Source organism: Barbatula barbatula, assembly GCF_947034865.1.
Source record: "Barbatula barbatula genome assembly, chromosome: 1".
NCBI lineage: Eukaryota > Metazoa > Chordata > Actinopteri > Cypriniformes > Nemacheilidae > Barbatula > Barbatula barbatula.
Window position 1 is genome coordinate 19,837,178 of NC_136766.1, and position 17,360 is coordinate 19,854,537.

Consider the following 17,360-nt stretch of genomic DNA (forward strand, 5'->3'; position numbering starts at 1 on the left):
AAAACAATATGAACACAATACAACCCACCACTGAATTACTCAATTCAGAAAAGTTAAAGGGATGCCCAACAGTGTTTCATGCATTCTGACTTATTTACAATGTTAAACGTGCTGTGTTCTCATGTTTGACAAGATCAACTTTTCAAAATATGTAGTATTTTTGTGCTCGATACACTCCCTCAGAGTTAGTATAGGTTTTGGTAAGTTTTTTTCGTGCATTAAAATCAATTTCTTAACAGCTTTTCTTAGGAAAACCACACCCCACCGGGATTTGTTTGGTGAGTTCTTTTTCTTGTCAGTGTTGTTATTTGTAGTTCAAGTCAAAAGTTAATTTAAGTCTTATTCCAGTGTAGTTTGTCTTAGTCCTGTCTTGTGATGTTATTATATTCTCCTGTTTTGTTATGTTACCCCTCGTGGGTTTTTGTTTTGTAGTTATTAAAGTCTTCTGTTAACCCTTACCCGCTTTCTGCACCTGGGTCCTCTGTCCGTGTCTCACCACCGCGTTCATGACATGTCTGTTTTGTTGGCAATGGGTGTGCACATGTTTTAGTTCCGATCATATTTGCAAAAGGTCGTATGTTTTCAGAAATCGTACAGCTGTACCTGTCTTTTATAAATGTGATCAAACTAAAGACTTCACAAAAATATTTGAAGGTTGTGATAATCTGTAATTACTCAAGATTAACATGAGATGTACAAAAACTAGTTACTTTAAACAAGCATGACCATATTGTACATAAAACCTGTATAAATTATTCTATTAGTCAATCTCAAGGTTTTGTATTCTTACCTTTACCTTATATTTTTACAGGGTGTAATTTAGTTGATTACATTTACATCTAACTGCTGAGCACATTTACATCTAAAAATACATTTCCAAAAATATAACTGTAATTTGCAGCCATGGAAATTTGTGTAACACTGTTGATAGTCAAAGAATTCACACAAGTTTTCTATATTGACCAAACTTTGGCAAAATAGAGAGGTCATACTTCCTTTCATCTACATTGTGCACATGACATCATATGTACTATGAAATAGGAGATTATATGGGTCAAACCATATATATATAGTATATATACTGTATAAAATAAGGTCCCTTTAAATAAATCCCTTTTATTTTTGAAGACCACACTTAAAAGTCTTGCTTTTCTCATCTAAATGAAGACAAAACTATAAAAGTCTATTTTTTATATATACCCTCTTTTGAGTAAAATATGGGTTAAAGTGGGATCAAACTAATGCAGAATACAGAACCTGATAGTCCTGACATATCACTAACACGAAGAAGTTCAAATTAATTCAAAACCTTCATCCGTAACCTGAAAGCAATCATGCATTTAATTGTGTTTGAAACAAACAAATAATACAACCTGGTGATCAATGCATGCATAGACACGATGCAGAATAATTTATAACTACTGAACTATTACTATTCTACTTAACTCCAGCTATTGCCTTTGAATTCAGTGAAATTGGTGTGTTAGATGTGTAGATCCCATTTAGTTTTCTTTGTAGAATTGTTTACATTTCAATTTATGTCAGCACATATTTAGTGCAAATCTGATTAGTAGAATTTGCATTTGTATTTCAGAATTTAATTTAATTGTTATGCTTTTTATTGGCAGCATGTTCTCGAATTGGTGTGGACCAGCATAATTTGAGAATGTTTCATTAAGCATCTTGTTTGCTTAATTGGCTGCATGCTAAAATGGTCAATGTTTCATATTTTCTTACATTTTATTTAGAGACCAAGAAATTCTGATAAATCTTAAGTAAAAAAACATATACTCAAATACACTATGCTTAATGATCTCTAAAAGACATCTACACTAGAAATATTCTCTTCTCTCTAGTAGTGAAAACTTTATACTTTCACACGTTGAGCTCATGATATGACATTTAGCTCCAGCACGGCTAATGTACGAGAATCAACCTGCAGCGGCTCACCTACGGGCACACGACTCGCCTGCTGCACATTCTATCAAAGCAAGAGCAAACCTTTTCCCAGACAATGAATGATTACGATATCCTAGTTATCGAAATCCTACGGGCTTCAGCAGACGATCAGGCAGACGGTCTGCACAGACACATACTTTTAATGAGGACAAAAGGTGCTAGGTGTTAATCTTTAAATTTACTCGAATAGAACTATATTAAAGCAGGCTGTAAAACGGGTCCCATCAGACTCTGCCATTCCCCGGGCTTCAGCTGCTGGTTGTCAAGCTAATTTTATAGAGATCCTCGACAAGGGCATTGTGTTAATGAATGATTCTCCTGGGAGACACTGATGTTCAGTAAATTGATTCTTTTGTGATAGGTTCGCTTTGAGTGGATGATAGAAATATTAATGATTCACTGATACAGGCTTAGGTGTTTCCGGTATGGAGTTCTACGTGAAAAGCTATTTCTAAGAAAACGTGATTTCAAACATGCGTCTCAGAATTAGTCCTTTGGTGGTCTCACCAGCTGACAGTCCTCCAGAGAGTTGACCAGCTGGGCGTTTTGACAGGACAAGATGGCTCCAGCGAGGTTAAGCATCACACACACAGCAGACAACAGCATGAAGAAAGTGATCTGTGGAGACGAAAACAGAACAGACAGTCAGTTTCATAAGTTTGGGTGGTAAATTAAACTTCCTAACAAACAAACAACACTGAAATTTAACGTTTCACGTCATTAAACAGCCATTAAGGAAGGATTCAAAAGTGCTTTCTTGCACTGTGCAGAATAGCTACCGCAGAAGATTATTAATAGTTTTTCTTTTCTTTTTAGTTAAATGCTTTGCTTGTTTAATGTTTGTTGAAACACATCTGAACACATAGTTATGTATATTATATTGCATTTCTGTCAATAGATCCTCTTAAATATCACACACAGCACCTTTAAAGTGTGCACAATGGCTATGCAGTGTAAACTGTGTCCAGTTTGATCCTACCAAAAATAAACCAGTGGTGGTTTATGGGATTTGACATGACAAAGATCGAAACTGATTGATCTGAACCATTCATCCACGGGGAAAGAGAAAGGAACAGATGTGACTAATAATTAAAGCACTCGATAATCAATGACTTCAACCAAAACAATTACTGCTGATCTCACCATCTGAGCCCAAACTCATTACCATGAGAGACGGCCCTAAGAGCTCACATGAATAAATGACAAACAGAAACAGAAGTACACTTCAGAGGATTGGGGTATTTTTCTCTTGATGTTGATATACGGCCTCTCCCGCAGTTCCTTAGTACAAGACACTGATGCATGGCCCATGACATACCGTCAGCCGGAGAAACCAATTTATGCGTAATTCCCTACCGTGCATTGTATCCGTGTAGCCTCACACAGCTCGATACATCTTAAATGTTGTAATTTTTCCTCTCTTTGAACTGCTGGCGTATACTGCGACTCTTCTAAAAACAATTCTATTTATTCCTCTGATGACACTTTTGAGATTTCGCTCGTGCAGGATGAAATACGCAGGACATTCCGGCTGCTTTAAATCACAGTTTTTGTTCAGCGGAATGGCTTTAAAGCTGTCGGGTCCAGCCCTGGCAGATAACTGGCAAGCACACTGTGCTGTACATCATCACTGGTCTGAGCTCAACAACATCATGATTTACTAATGTGGCCCTCTGACGGGACATTAACCTTGTGGTACCGGATGTGTCAGTAGAGAGGATAAGATGGAGTGAGAAAGCTAAAAGTGAAAGTTTAAAGGTCCGACAGTCTTGTTTTAGCTCAATCACACAGACAGACATTAACATTGCGAGAGGCAATCGCAGTAAGATTTTGTAGACAGAAAACTTGAGATTGAAGACTGATGTGTGGGGATTTACTAATGTCCTTAGGCTATGAGGGTCCTTGGCTCAGACGCACAGGAAACTGAGTGCTCTGCTTTGTCCTCAATTAATAATGTGTGGACACTGTGGAGATGACAGAGGTGATCCATTGCAGCTAAATGACTGAACTAGGTTGAATTCCGTCTTGCCAAACAAGAAGACTGAAAGGTTATTAGTGCAGACAGGATATTATATCCGCAAAAATTATAGTTCCTTTATTTGCAGTGCAGAATTTGTAACATTCTATAGTAAACCATGGACTAAACCTTAGATTTTCAGATCAAATTCTTCTCTGACAAACATAAAAACAATGCTGATCTTCACAAATTATAGAACAAATAATGATTTAAGTTATAATGCAGCCAATGATGAGTTTGATTTTGTAGCTCCAAAATTGAAAATATTGTATTTATCGTATGGTAGCATTTAAAGCCCTTTGAACCTGTACCGAAACTGTAATTTTGACCTTCAACCGTTTGGAGTCCATTGAAGTGCACTGTATGATGACTTATATAATTCTCAAATGTTTTCTTCAAAAACCTAAATTTCTTTTCAATTTAAGAACAAAATACATATACATCTTGGATGAAAACAGGGGTGAGTAAATTATCATGAAAATGTATGTTGGAAGTGAACAATTCCTTGGAGCACTTCTCAGGCTTCCTTTAAACACATGCTGAGTGTTGCTAATGAAATACATGATTCTGACTATCTCTAGTTTATTTCGCTGGTAGGAAAGAGTAGGAAAAGGTATTTTTCATCAAATGCTTTGTAGTTTCCAATCCAATGTGACTCAAATTCAATATTTAACTTTAAATGCAACATGCTGTTTCCTCTTATGAAGTCCCAGTCTTTTATTCAGGTTATCTGGGCTTTCTACAAACTAACCAAACTTTCATTGTTGAGCACAAGTTTTAGGGCACAATGGTTTATTATGTTAAACTATGCCTTGTATTTGACTTCCTTTCAAAATATGAATATAATCCCCAATAAATTAGTAGCAAACATTTCGCTGCTTTTCTTCTGAAGCCTTGTATCTCTACTTTTTGCCATTAATTATTATTATTTGTCAACCTTTATGTTGTGTCACTGGATTTTGCAAATATCTAACAAATAAAAAGTATTAAAAAGTGTTCGTCAACTTTGACAAAAGTATTTGATCTTTTAAAAAGTACAGTGTTTTTATCTATTTCCTGAAGAAAAGCTAATTTTGACATCGAAGGTTTCGAAATGACATTAATAATTTTTTATTTATTATCCAAAATTGTCTTTTCTTTATAAAACATTTAAGGGTAGGTGGGACTGGAGCTGCTCAGCTTTATGCACACCGGTCTCGGATCACGGAGGAAATCAGGAGCATAAGAGGACGAGTGACCGGACCGTCAGTGAGAGAGGACCAGGCCTGGAGTTTATGTTTTGTTTTGTTATGTTTGTATCCTGAGACCGTCCGCCCGAGGGGGAGGAGCGGGGCGGAAGAGCCGGGAGGGGCCACCGCCTGCCAGAGGCCAGAGCCTGCATCCGTCTGCCCAAGGGGAAGGACAAGGGCACGGGGGGCCTGCAACTGTCTGCCTACCAAAGGAGCCACCTCCGGCCATCAGGGGCTGCATGGTCTAGCGCCCAGGGCTACCGCAAGGCACTATGAAGGAGAGTACCCCGGCTGGTTGAGGACCGAGCAGCAGCATGTCGGGCAACCGGACTATAATTTTTTTTCCCTCTCTCCCCTCTCATTCCGGTCGCTCGGAGTTCTACCCTCTCCGTTCTCTCGTCTCGTCGGTGCATACCCCCAGGGGATAGGTCCGCCAAGGCTGGGCGACCCCCCCACCCCTGAGGGAGGGGGGAGCAAGCACAGTGTCGGGGTATGTGAGGGGCCATGGGGGTATTTAGTGAGGTAGGCGGGACGAGAGCCGGGATTCGAGGCCGGTGCGTACAGTGCGTTATCACTCACGCACTGGTCTCGTATCACCGAGGAGATCGGGAGCAAAAGAGTGAGAGAGGACCAGGTCAGTGAGAGAGGACCAGGCCTGGAATTTATGTTTTGTTTTATTATGTTTGTATGGCATTTTAAGTTTGTTTTATTGTTTGTTTATTTAATTAAAAGCTTGTTTTACTTTCACCGGTTCCCGCCTCCTTCCTTCCTCTTATTGAATCTTGTTACAATTTCTTTGTGAGACACAGTAAGATATATGGAAGAATGTTAGCAACTGACATTTCTGGGGCACCGTTGACTACCATACTAGGAACAATATTAGTATTTTTGTGCTGTTTAGCACAAGTCAGATATTTTCAGGAATTTTGGAAAGTAAAAAGTTCTGGGGCAGCTTTGACTAGTATTAAAATTTTTCCTAGTCAATGATGTTAAAGAACTCTCAGTTGCTAACATTCTTCCAAATATCTTTCTCTATGTGATTTTTGGGTGAACTATCCCTTTAACCGAAATCATCACTATTACCTCATTTATACACACACACATATTAAAACCACAAAGACTTGTTGCATCATTCTCTAATTGTGCGATGTATGTGTTTATTCGTTGCATTGGTTGGGTCTGTCTGGCTAAAATCTCCTTTAGGAGAACTGACTCCTGAGAGCCCAAACCCCGACGGACTAATTACTTTCTCTGGCTCCATGCTGGTGTTTTCTAATTACCGTGTGGGATCACATATCACTGTTTAACAGGCTCTCATTAATTACAGCCCATCTGCCACCTGCATGCCAAGCAGTAAGATGAGTAGCGTGGCACGTGCCACTCACCCACACCAGTGCAGGGCAATAACGGTTATTAGCCATGAACAATTCACACCTGTCAATATGAGCAATTATTTGGTATGGTGAGGGAACTACAGGTTGTCTAGTGAGGTGGAAGAACTACAACATGAGAGGAATGACATATTTATGTTCTAAAACATCAATTTTTTTGGAGATACAAACACATTGTTAACCCATTATATCATCTTCATCATTATACCATATCACCATCTCAGCCATCACATCACCGTCTTACCCATCCATCATATATATCTTGCACTTTGAATTCCCCCATGTACACAGTGTGTACATGGAGGATTCCTAACATCAGATTTGCTTCCTTCACAGAACCTTTATCCATTGCTAAAAATCCCTAATTTATTTTCTGCTCACTTTTTGTAATAGTTTTGCTAAACTACACAGTATCAGTGCTGTTTACACATGTGTTCCTTTATGTGGTATGAAAACTTTACATCCATTGTGAATCCTAATAGAGAACTCAGTTTCTGTATTTCAGGTTATAATTAAGGCACTCTTTGTTAAACTAAAGAGCAGTCAAGCATCAACTGCTCAATAAATTGCTGATAGTTCAGCTTTCTGGAGCAATAAGTGAATGTCAATGTCACAAGTGAGACAAACTTATTCAAATGTGCACTTTCTAATTAGTATGTGAATAAACATTAATTATTTATAGTACTGTGAACTTTTCATACTTAAAAACATAGTTAGAACTCAAACTAAGAGGAGAGAGAGAGGGCTCTTGACTGATAAGATCACTGGAAAGAAAAACACAAGAGCCACATTAAGCAAAAAATAAATTCTTCCACGTTGACTTCTAAGTGAAGTCCCAGGAGACACATTGCTAAACAGAATCCACATTTATTCACCCAACTGTAAACAAAGTGAGCTCTTATCTTGCTTTCAACTCCACTAACTCAATACATCAATGTCCAATACTTAAGCAAAATCACTCCAATCAATCAGCGGACAGGGTGATGACTCACACTAAGCACATCTATTCCTCACTGGTCCATAAACAGAGATGGCAGGCATGTCTCGGAGCCCGTCTCAACTCTCCGCCCCTCAGCTCAATCTAATGTGGCTTGCTAATTGCCCTGTTGATGGAGGATTACCTTTCAGCCTGCCAATCGTCTGTCTCTGCCCATCCAGCTTCTCATTACACTCATTAGTTACAGTGGATAAGGAATCACGTGGCATCAAAAGCACATTGCTGAATACCAAACAAAAAAAACATTAACTAATCTGTCACGGTCTATGCATACTGTGAGCATGAAGGAGATTTGAGGTGTTTCTGCTGTGTGACCATTATACAAAATTGCCTTTAAATATGAATTTATTATTAATGGGACTACAAATTAGAAGGTATGGCCGGAGAAGTTACCATGTTTGGTAGATCATAACTACACATGCTTCTGCCTGCCATTTACAGGTTGAGGTTCCAAGTGTACTGTACCGATACCTTAATCAGTAACGTGTTTACACACAGATCACTGATTACGCAGAGAGAATCATTACCAGCGTCATTAGATTTGCAACACGTGAATATGTAATATTGGCATTTTGTTATATGCTCTGTGACAGTAATATAGAGATTGAGAACCTCAACGCAATGCTTAATGCTACAGTAGTTTACCATCGTAAGCCGTAGAGCAAACCAAATGATCGTTTTCTGCTTTTTGCTGTAAGATTTCTAAAACTCTCTGGTATTTTAGCAGTGTTTTGTTTTGCTGCCACCTGTCATCGATATGCTCCATTAGTCCTGTGTTGTGCGTGTGTTTGTGACGTTCACAATGATGCTGGCGGCGCAACCATGCCGATACATTTATAGACATACCTGGAACGTACCATATTTGTCGCAGCGACGTACCAAATAACGTTTTGGGGACGTGATGAACACGTCCTGCCGACCAAACAGTCACTTTTTTTTACTTATACAATTATCATCCTCACGTGGAAATTAAATTAATTTGTGATTTAATCTGCATTATTTAATTTTATGCATAATTGGAGTAATTCTACATTCAAATATGTATAAAGCACAGTATAACGATTATAAATATCAACACAGCACTGTACATCACAATCATATATTTTATTTATACTGTACACGTCATAAATATCAGATGCGCACACTAAATAAAAAAAGTTTTACTTTGCAAAGTAAAACTCCTGTTTAATTGCTGTCAGAAGTCAGATTAATAGCATTCGTCTTGACATTATAACAGATTTTACTCTGATCATACATTTTCCGTACAATAACATAATGAATAGAAATGACCAGATTCATTAATCAAATAACCAGTGTCCAGGTTATCTGAAGACCAGTACATCATGTCGCTACAACATTTTCCATGGGATTAACTCACAATGTTATTTGAGGATGTGGCTAGAACGTTTCTGGAACGTTAATAAAATTTCTAATAAATTGAACATTGCCAAGACGTCCTCAGAACGTGGCCACAAAGTAATGTCACAGTGACCAAATGAAGACGAACTGGCGACATCGTCAGAACGTACTGTGTTAGCTGGGGTTGTACTAAACCTGATAGTACCATGCAATGGAAAAGCGCCATTTGACAACCATTGTAATTTTTCCTATGGTGGTCAATGCTACCCCAGAAATGTCTGTTGCTAACATTCTTCTAAATATGTTTTTGTTTCAGTGAACAATTTCTCTGTGTGTATGTGAGCATAAAATAGACTTAAATAATGTTTGTCTGCTTGGTCGCAGAATAGTAAAATATAAAAAGCTGCCATAAGGTCACCTGTTTTTTGTGCCATTAATATAACCTGTATTCATTATTTGTTTGGACGAAAAAAAGTCTAAAAACATCTAAACACAACTTCCCTGAACATACACCTACCCAAATATCCTCCATTTAACTTGTGATCTTTCGATTAGTGGGGAAAGATATGAAAATAAACTATAAGGCTATAGTTAAAACTAGACCTATGGACTCTGAAGCTTAACCTGTGAAGTCTGCTAACATCTTCACTGGCCTTGCTGAATTAATGGATAAAAAAGCGTTAAGTTTGTCAGCCGGAGAAGGCAAGAGGTTAAGACAGTTCACATTGCTGATGTGCTGATTTAACATCCTGGCCGCCTCTGCAGTACAAATTAGTATTTAGTCTGCAACATCTCTGCGACAACACATCATTTATTTTCAATTATCTCTGCCTGGATGAGATCGGGAGAAGTGGAGGTTTGATATTAACTTTTTTCCCTACCTTTTTTCAATTTGTTTACTGCTAGCACATCCATTGTGTTTTGCTTCCTGTGAGACATCACTTGCCAAGTTCCTGAAATATTCACCTTCAGGCCAGAGAAGCATCAATCTACCGACATACCCTTGTGTCAGCCCTCTATCTCTCCCCCTAAAACTTTATCTCTTTTTCCCATCACCATCCTTGTCAGCTTTTTCCATGCTTGAACGGTCTGGACCTCTACTGGTCTGGACCTCTACAGAACTTTAACTGTCCCACTCATTTTCTCTGTTCCTTTTGGTCTCTATGGGGTCTTTATTGCTTGTTAGACTGAAAGTCAAAGTGACAGAAACATTTTCCAATAAAAGCCAGAACAGAACTACGTTCACACGAGGCTTACAAGCTTTAAGTCTGGTATAGAAAAGAAAACGTTTGAGGGTTTCTTTCTTATACCTGCTTTGATAAACAGACAATAAAGAATAACCTAGTTGGATTTACAGCAGGAGGATTTAGTGGAGGAATCTATAAGGCCACAGAGAGTGATTCACGTGTATAATAACGTTTCCCTCATGGCTAGTAGGATATTCACAGCCACGGTCGTATCTGATTAAAACCGCACTGTGCACATTCATCCTCCCATAACCTAAATATCTCATAAGCGACTCCTCCACCCTGACCAGACGCTTAGCTCACACCATCCCAAAAAATCCTCAAGGTGTTATTGTTAAGACTCAGAGGGCAAAGGAAGTGACGCCAATGTGTGTGTGTTTTGCTTTTCACAGGCGGTGGATCAATTGAGGGGAACATTTCTTAAACACCAGGAGAAGGTATCACTTACACAATCATATATTACTGTTAGCTGCTAGTCCCTGTGAGTGTCATGGTAAACATACTGGTCTATAGTCCTAGACTTTTTGGTCAGGAGGGCCAAAAAGCTTAGTTTTCAAAAGCAAAAAGGAAGCATAGCAGATGTTAGGGTTATTTTCTATAGCGAACAACACTAACAAAGTAGAGAGAAATACCAAACAAATATAATTAAAGTGATAGTTCACCCAAATATTCTGTCATCATTCACTCACCCTCTTGTCATTCCAAACCTTTATGGCTTTCTTCCACAGAACTAATACTGTAGATGTAGATAAAACATTCAGTTATTCATTCAGCATTAGCTTTACCAACAAAGTTGCACCAAAAGAATCAACCCTTGTGTCACAAAGCAACCCTATAAGCAATAAGTAATATACACAGTGTTGAAGCTTTGTGATGTTATGAGAAATATCAACTTTGTAAACACGTTTTTCCGATTCAACAATGAGTGGAACTAATGGTTATACAATATAATTGTATAGTAAATATAATGTTGCAAAAATACTGTACTGTATGTTATAATACCAACAAAATATTGTAATCAAGAACATTGAAGGAATACACACAGACTTTTACCTGTCTAGACTGTGGGTGGAGGAGCCTATACCACACCATCATAAAGATTCATTGATTAGAATGGGCTGAGGGCCACAAGAGCTCCTATGGGGTCAGTCAGTGATTAAGCCACACTTTTCATCAGTTCCTGACCTCTACAGGCCAAAACAAAAGGTCCTGGACAGAGTTCCTGCAGAGCAGCCTGAAATGTAGCTGAAGCATTATGCTTCTGTTTGCTATAGCAGGGCTGTGTCATGAACACATCCTAAATATGAAACCATTACATGACACATGACGTGATTTAAACAGAGGTTTGCTTGCTATTACACCGTCTATTTCACTGAAGAAGTCCTGTCTTAAATGTCAAATGGACTACGTCGAGCAACCAAAGTTCAACGTTTCTAAAGAGTGTTGCTTCAACCACACCATATTAAAGTGAATATGCAATGCACTTATGCAAAATCTTTTAATATATTGTCAATATATTAATAATTTAATATACATTTAAATATATAATAATACATTGTTAATACATTGAAATTTTACAATATTTTGAATAATACACAAGGAATTGCCATTTCTTCATTTATTGAAAAATATAAATAGTGGTTCCAATATAAGGGTATGTATTACTTTATATATTGAATTATATTTTCCAGCATATTTTCGTATATTTTGGTATATTCTCTTCAGGAAGAGGACTTAACAGTCGTGGATTTCACCACGACGAGCACACAAAATCCAACGCAAGACCGCAAGTACACTTCAAGTATGCCGTTTGGGAAAAAGGCTGGAGGGGAAATGTGATTCAGGGTTGTAAGATATACGACACTGCCATTAACAGATCATGACTTTTATAGGGGCTTCAGTTAAGCTTGTTCTTTACAACTGCTCAGAGGAACTGCTGAAGTGAGTTAACACGCTGAGATGTCAAACAGCAAAAGGACTCACACTGTTGCAGTTATTAGTATAATATACCACAGTTCCTGTAGCAAATTACCTCAGAAAAAAGAAAGAGCTTTTCCGAGAGAGAAAGAGAGGAAGAAAGAAAGAGTTTGTTTGGCCGTGATGGATGTCTCTCATTCTATCCTGACATTTACTGTGAGCGAATAAACCGGCCGTTTTAGCAAATCTCGCAGCCCTGTTCTGCAACAATAGTACAGAGGCTGGTAGAAAGAGGACATGTTACCGTCTCTCCCTCTCAAGTACATGAGAAAACAGCAAGGTGACAAAAGTTGCGTAAAATTATTTGGCATTAGCTTCAAAACAGGCGAAAGAGACTGAGAACGAATCAGATAAGCGGTATAATTCATATTCTAATTAATATGGCAGTGTAGAGACTCTTAGAAGCTCAAAAGAGAGGGCACAGCTCATCAGCCTTATCTCACAATGGGGAAATATTCAATGTATCATCCCTCAGGAATATTACTTCCCATCTCTCTTTCACACAGTCTCTGTCTCTCTCTCTCTCTCTCTCTCTCACACACACACACACGCTTTCACCCTTAGGATGAAAGGATCTTTGGGTATAGAGCGATGTATGGCTTAATATATGAACAATTGACTTTATAAATGTGAAATAAAAAATGGTATAACTGTCACAGTATTCATAAACTTTGAAAAAAATATTTTAACTTGAAGGCCACCGTTATTTTTGCATCAAAATCTGTGATATCAAATGGTTGCGACCTAAATCGGTTCGCTTTCGCAACAGCGAAGCACACACATTTTCCATATTTGAAAGTAAAATATGACACCTAAAAAATAAGATCAGATATATAAACACACAGGGACAGTAGGTGGCGGTATGTCCTCTTGACATAAGCCTGCCTGTCTGCCATAAAAGAACACGTTCAGTATCAGTCTGTCCAAGGTAAGCGTGCATTAAATCATAGCTTTAAACTACCGCCTTTAAGACATTTAAAACTATTTAAGACATCAGCCTCCACCATAATCGTATACTATATATATTATGAGAATATACTGATAAACACAATAATAAGATGTTTGCGGTTTGGTTATTCTGTATTATAGCACACATGAATATTAGCACCCATCAGCTAATGACTGAGGCAGAGAAGACAATAACGTTAGGCTACTTGTCAAGAGTTTTCAGGCAGAACCCAGGATCGGATGGTAAAGGGATAACTCAAAACACTTTTATTGAAAGAAACACAACCCATGAGGGGGCAAACAGAAACAAAACCAGGAACTAAGGACTGCACGACATGGCAAACAAAAACTTCCCGCAAGGGCAAACAAAAACTACTAAAGGAGGGCCTGGGCTCGCCTGGACGAGCGGCGAGGGGAAGGACTAGACAAGGGTGGGGTAGGATGGGGAAGGCATCCTTGGTGGCCCCTAGTTGGGATGGCAAGGCTGGGTGCTGGCTGTAATGCCGGCCTGACGATGTTGGGCGCCGGCTGGAAGCCCGCAGCTGCACCTGACTGGAAGCCTACGACCCTCTGGAAGTGCGCCCAACCGAGTCGGAGAGATGGCTGGGGCTGAAATCCTATGCTCCGATCGGAGCCGGGCGAATCTCACCATGTCCTCGAAGCTCAGGGGGCTCACCAGCTTCATCTCCAACTTTGTGAGTGGGACGCCGAGGCAGCCGTTGAACACCACCTTGAGCTCCGCCTCACTACAGCCTGTCTCGACTGCTGCCAACAGGAAGTCCCGGGCAGACTCCAGCACACTGAAAGAGAAGGTGTGCCTGGCAAGAACTGGCTGTTCATCCTTACAGTCTGCTGGGTTCTAATCTGGCTGGTTCGTTCTGTCATGAGTTTTCAAGCAGAACCCAGGCGCAGACGGTAAAGGGTTAACTCAAAACACCTTTATTGAAACAAAACAAACCCACGATGGGGAGTTAAACAAGAATGGCAAAAAAGAACAAAAAACTTCCCACGTGGGGCAAAACACAGGAGAACAGGAAACTTAACTATATTACAAACTTAGACGAGACAAGGACTACAAGGCATCAAGACAAGACTATCACAGGCACGGTATGAATCCAGAGCACGCACGAGCAAACACAATGAAACTGCACAGGACAAGATGAGAGTTTTTTTTATTAACATTTAAAAAACATTTAACATTTAGATTTGTTTTTATTGAAAATATTTTATGTGTTTCTAACGACAAATGCTAGTAGTGTAAGGCTATTACAATGCATTAAGCCATACATCTCTCTATACACCGGGATCCCATTAAGAAAGGATGCTCCCGAGGGAACGTCCCAGCAGTAAACACAGGTCTTTGAGACCGCCTTTTTAAGATTCATACCTCTTTTTCCCAGATTTCATGCATGAGTGGTTTCCTGTTTGATTATTGTTACAATAATATGTAACTGTGTAAGTAAACTCAATATTAATGTCACTTAAGCCATTGAAAGGTTACATTTCACAATTCATTTCCTGCATTTCTCTGGGGTTCAACTTTAAGGTTATCCTGAGGAAATTGGATTTTAGGGAGATCTCAAACAGAATCATATGAAATAATTGTTAAAATTGTTCTCAGCTGTCATGCTTCTATATAACAATATATGACCTCAGCTAGATTTGGCATATCAGTAATTTGTTCCTTTAAAACCAGTTGTATTTTAATAAAGCAGTGTCAGTCACCATTGCATCTCACAAAAAATCTCTACACAAATGTTTGTAAACCCCGAATGCCAATGTCCTCCCTGCTGTGTGAGGGCTTGGGAGGCTGGCAGAGAAATCTGAAACATGTTCCTAGTTGAGATTTTCAAGGAACTGAGTCCCGAATGAAACAAGTAATTTATTTTTAACCATTTACCTCATCAAAGCAACTCTGGCAAAACCAGAGCTTCTAACAACATCCACATGAAAATGTTTACTGGAGGAAGCACAGCAGGAAATAAAGCTGCTTCTTTGATTTCATAACGTCTTGTGCTGTTCAGACAAAAAGTCAAAGGGATATTACAAGTGTTGGAGTGTTTTATGTGGTGGAAGACTATGTTGCCAATGTGAAGTTGGAGTTAGACTGCTGCATGGTGGCCTGGTCTATGCTCTATGAGTCAAAAACTTCAGGAAATGTCTCACTGGTTACAAATTTAGTTTACTTTAAATAAGTAACTGCTTACGTATTTAGCCGCTTCAGGTTCAGCCAAAAATGAATGGGCTTGTTCAGAGAATATAAACAGAGATCACTTTGTATGTGTCTATTCAGTGATATAAACCACAACAACAGTAAGAGTTCCCTTTCTGTCGGTCTCTCGACGTTGTGTCGAAGCCGACAGATGGGGTTCGCCCTTGAGAACCAATCGTCTCTGACTATTTTGAAAAGGCCAATGAAATTGGCGAATGAAATTTGCATGCCGGGCTCCGCCCCCGGATATCCGGGTATAAAAGGGGAGCTGGCGTGCTCATTCATTCACCTTTTGTTCTTCGGAGCCTTCGCATCTGATGACATTCTTCGAATTGCCGATTTCTACGACGCGGTGCAGCGGAGATTCCCCTGGGCGTCCTGGCAGTTCCTGAGGTATTTTTCTAAAAGAGCAATTTCCTCAGCGTGGCATTGCCCGCTGATCTCTTGGGTGCAGTACACTCATCGAGGACGGGGACGGACACGGTGGTTGCCGCAAGTGTTCGGGGGTCCGATCACTGTGGCAGCCTCGTGGATTCGTCCTGCCCGCACGGCGCGCGGATGGCTATTCAGACGTTGCGTCACTGCGCGCGGATGGCTAGTCAGACGTTGCGTCACTGCGGGCGGACGGCTATTCAGACGTTGCGTCACGTTGGCTACGTTCTGTCAAGAGCAAGCCACCACCTCGTTTGCTTCCCGTTCTGTGACCGCAGCGGCTACGGCCCTGCCGTCAGCGGCGGCGAGCAGCGAGGGTGATGTGGGGATTATCGTGAGCGTTAATCCGTCAGCCGGTCGGCTCGCGGACCGCTCGCGCCCCGTCTCGCTTGTTTAGCAGGTCCCCAAGGATGGTCCTAAGCCATCTTATTCCTCAGCCACGCGCTCGGACACGAGCCGTGGAGATGAGGTGTCTCTTGCAACATCGGAGCGCGACCTGCTGGCATCAGACTCTGGCGATTCCCTGAAGCTCCCTCCCTCGGGAGGTCGAGCACAGGTGAGAGCAGACGTCAAGATGTCAGCCATGCTCGCTCGGACCGCCGTGAGCGTCGGGTTGCGGTGCAGCCCTGGTGCTCGCGGCTGGGTACTCGCACATTGGGCCCGGCTCAAGTGCCAAGTTTTACCGAGCTGCATAAGGAGTTCAGTAAGACCTGGAGCGTCCCTTTCGGCGCGCGTCCGTCTAGCTGACTCTATCGCCCTCTCTTCCCTCGGGGCGGGGAGGCAGCTAGGGACTATGTCAATGCACCCTGGGTGGAGCATGCAGTCGCGGGTATCCGCAGACGGCGGCCACCTGGGGGGCTTGACCTAGACTCACCGTCCAGGGCATGTAAGGTCTCAACATCTCTGGTGTTGAGGCTGGCAGTGCCGTGGACCAAGCTGCCTCCACTCTTACGCATGGCCTTCCTGCAGGCCAGGGCGCTAAAGAGAGCCCCACGGGGTAAGACCGACCCAAGTAGTGCCGCCGCCGACTGGCCCTCCGGGGACCGCGGTGGCAGCGCAGGCTGGGTCGGACGATGTCCACATCAGTGGCCCGGAAAGATGCCTCGGACCCAATCTTGCGCAGGGGGGCGATGTCGAGAAAGGCCACTTTCCCGACTCCCCTCTCGCAAGGTCGGCTGATTGGTGGCGCTGTCAAGGACTGCTCCAGCAGCCTTTTGACAGTGTAGAAACAGACCGGCCTGCTGTGACCCGGCCGCCTTTCGGCCGTCGAGGTCTCGCACGTGGTCTGCCCCCAGCAGCCCTGGCCTTCTCCAGCGTCGACTCCGGTTCTGGTGCCCCCGCAGGTGGCCCCCCGGAGGAGGACGTCAAGAGAAGGACCACCTAGAGAGATTGAACCATCGGGCCCGACCCAGCCTGGGTTGCTGGATGGTCGGACTGGGGCGGTCCCTGCCGCGTCCTAAACACCTTCTGGGCCCCTTCGGGGGCCTAGTGCCCGCCTTCTCACAAGGAGAGGTCTCTCTCTGGGTCCCACTTGCAGCCGCTCTCACCCTCTGAAAGATGGTGTACGGCAACTCGACGTTGCGTCGTGGCGG

At 41.4% G+C, this 17,360-nt stretch overlaps 1 protein-coding gene across 1 annotated transcript in view; it reads right to left on the minus strand.

The window, feature by feature from the left end:
• fam189a1 (family with sequence similarity 189 member A1) overlaps positions 1-17,360 on the minus strand; it is a 108,873-nt gene that overhangs the window by 12,913 nt on the left and 78,600 nt on the right. The window contains exon 3 of the mRNA XM_079468225.1: positions 2,467-2,577. Within this exon, the coding sequence (XP_079324351.1) occupies positions 2,467-2,577 (111 nt within the window). The remainder of the gene's footprint in view (positions 1-2,466; positions 2,578-17,360) is intronic.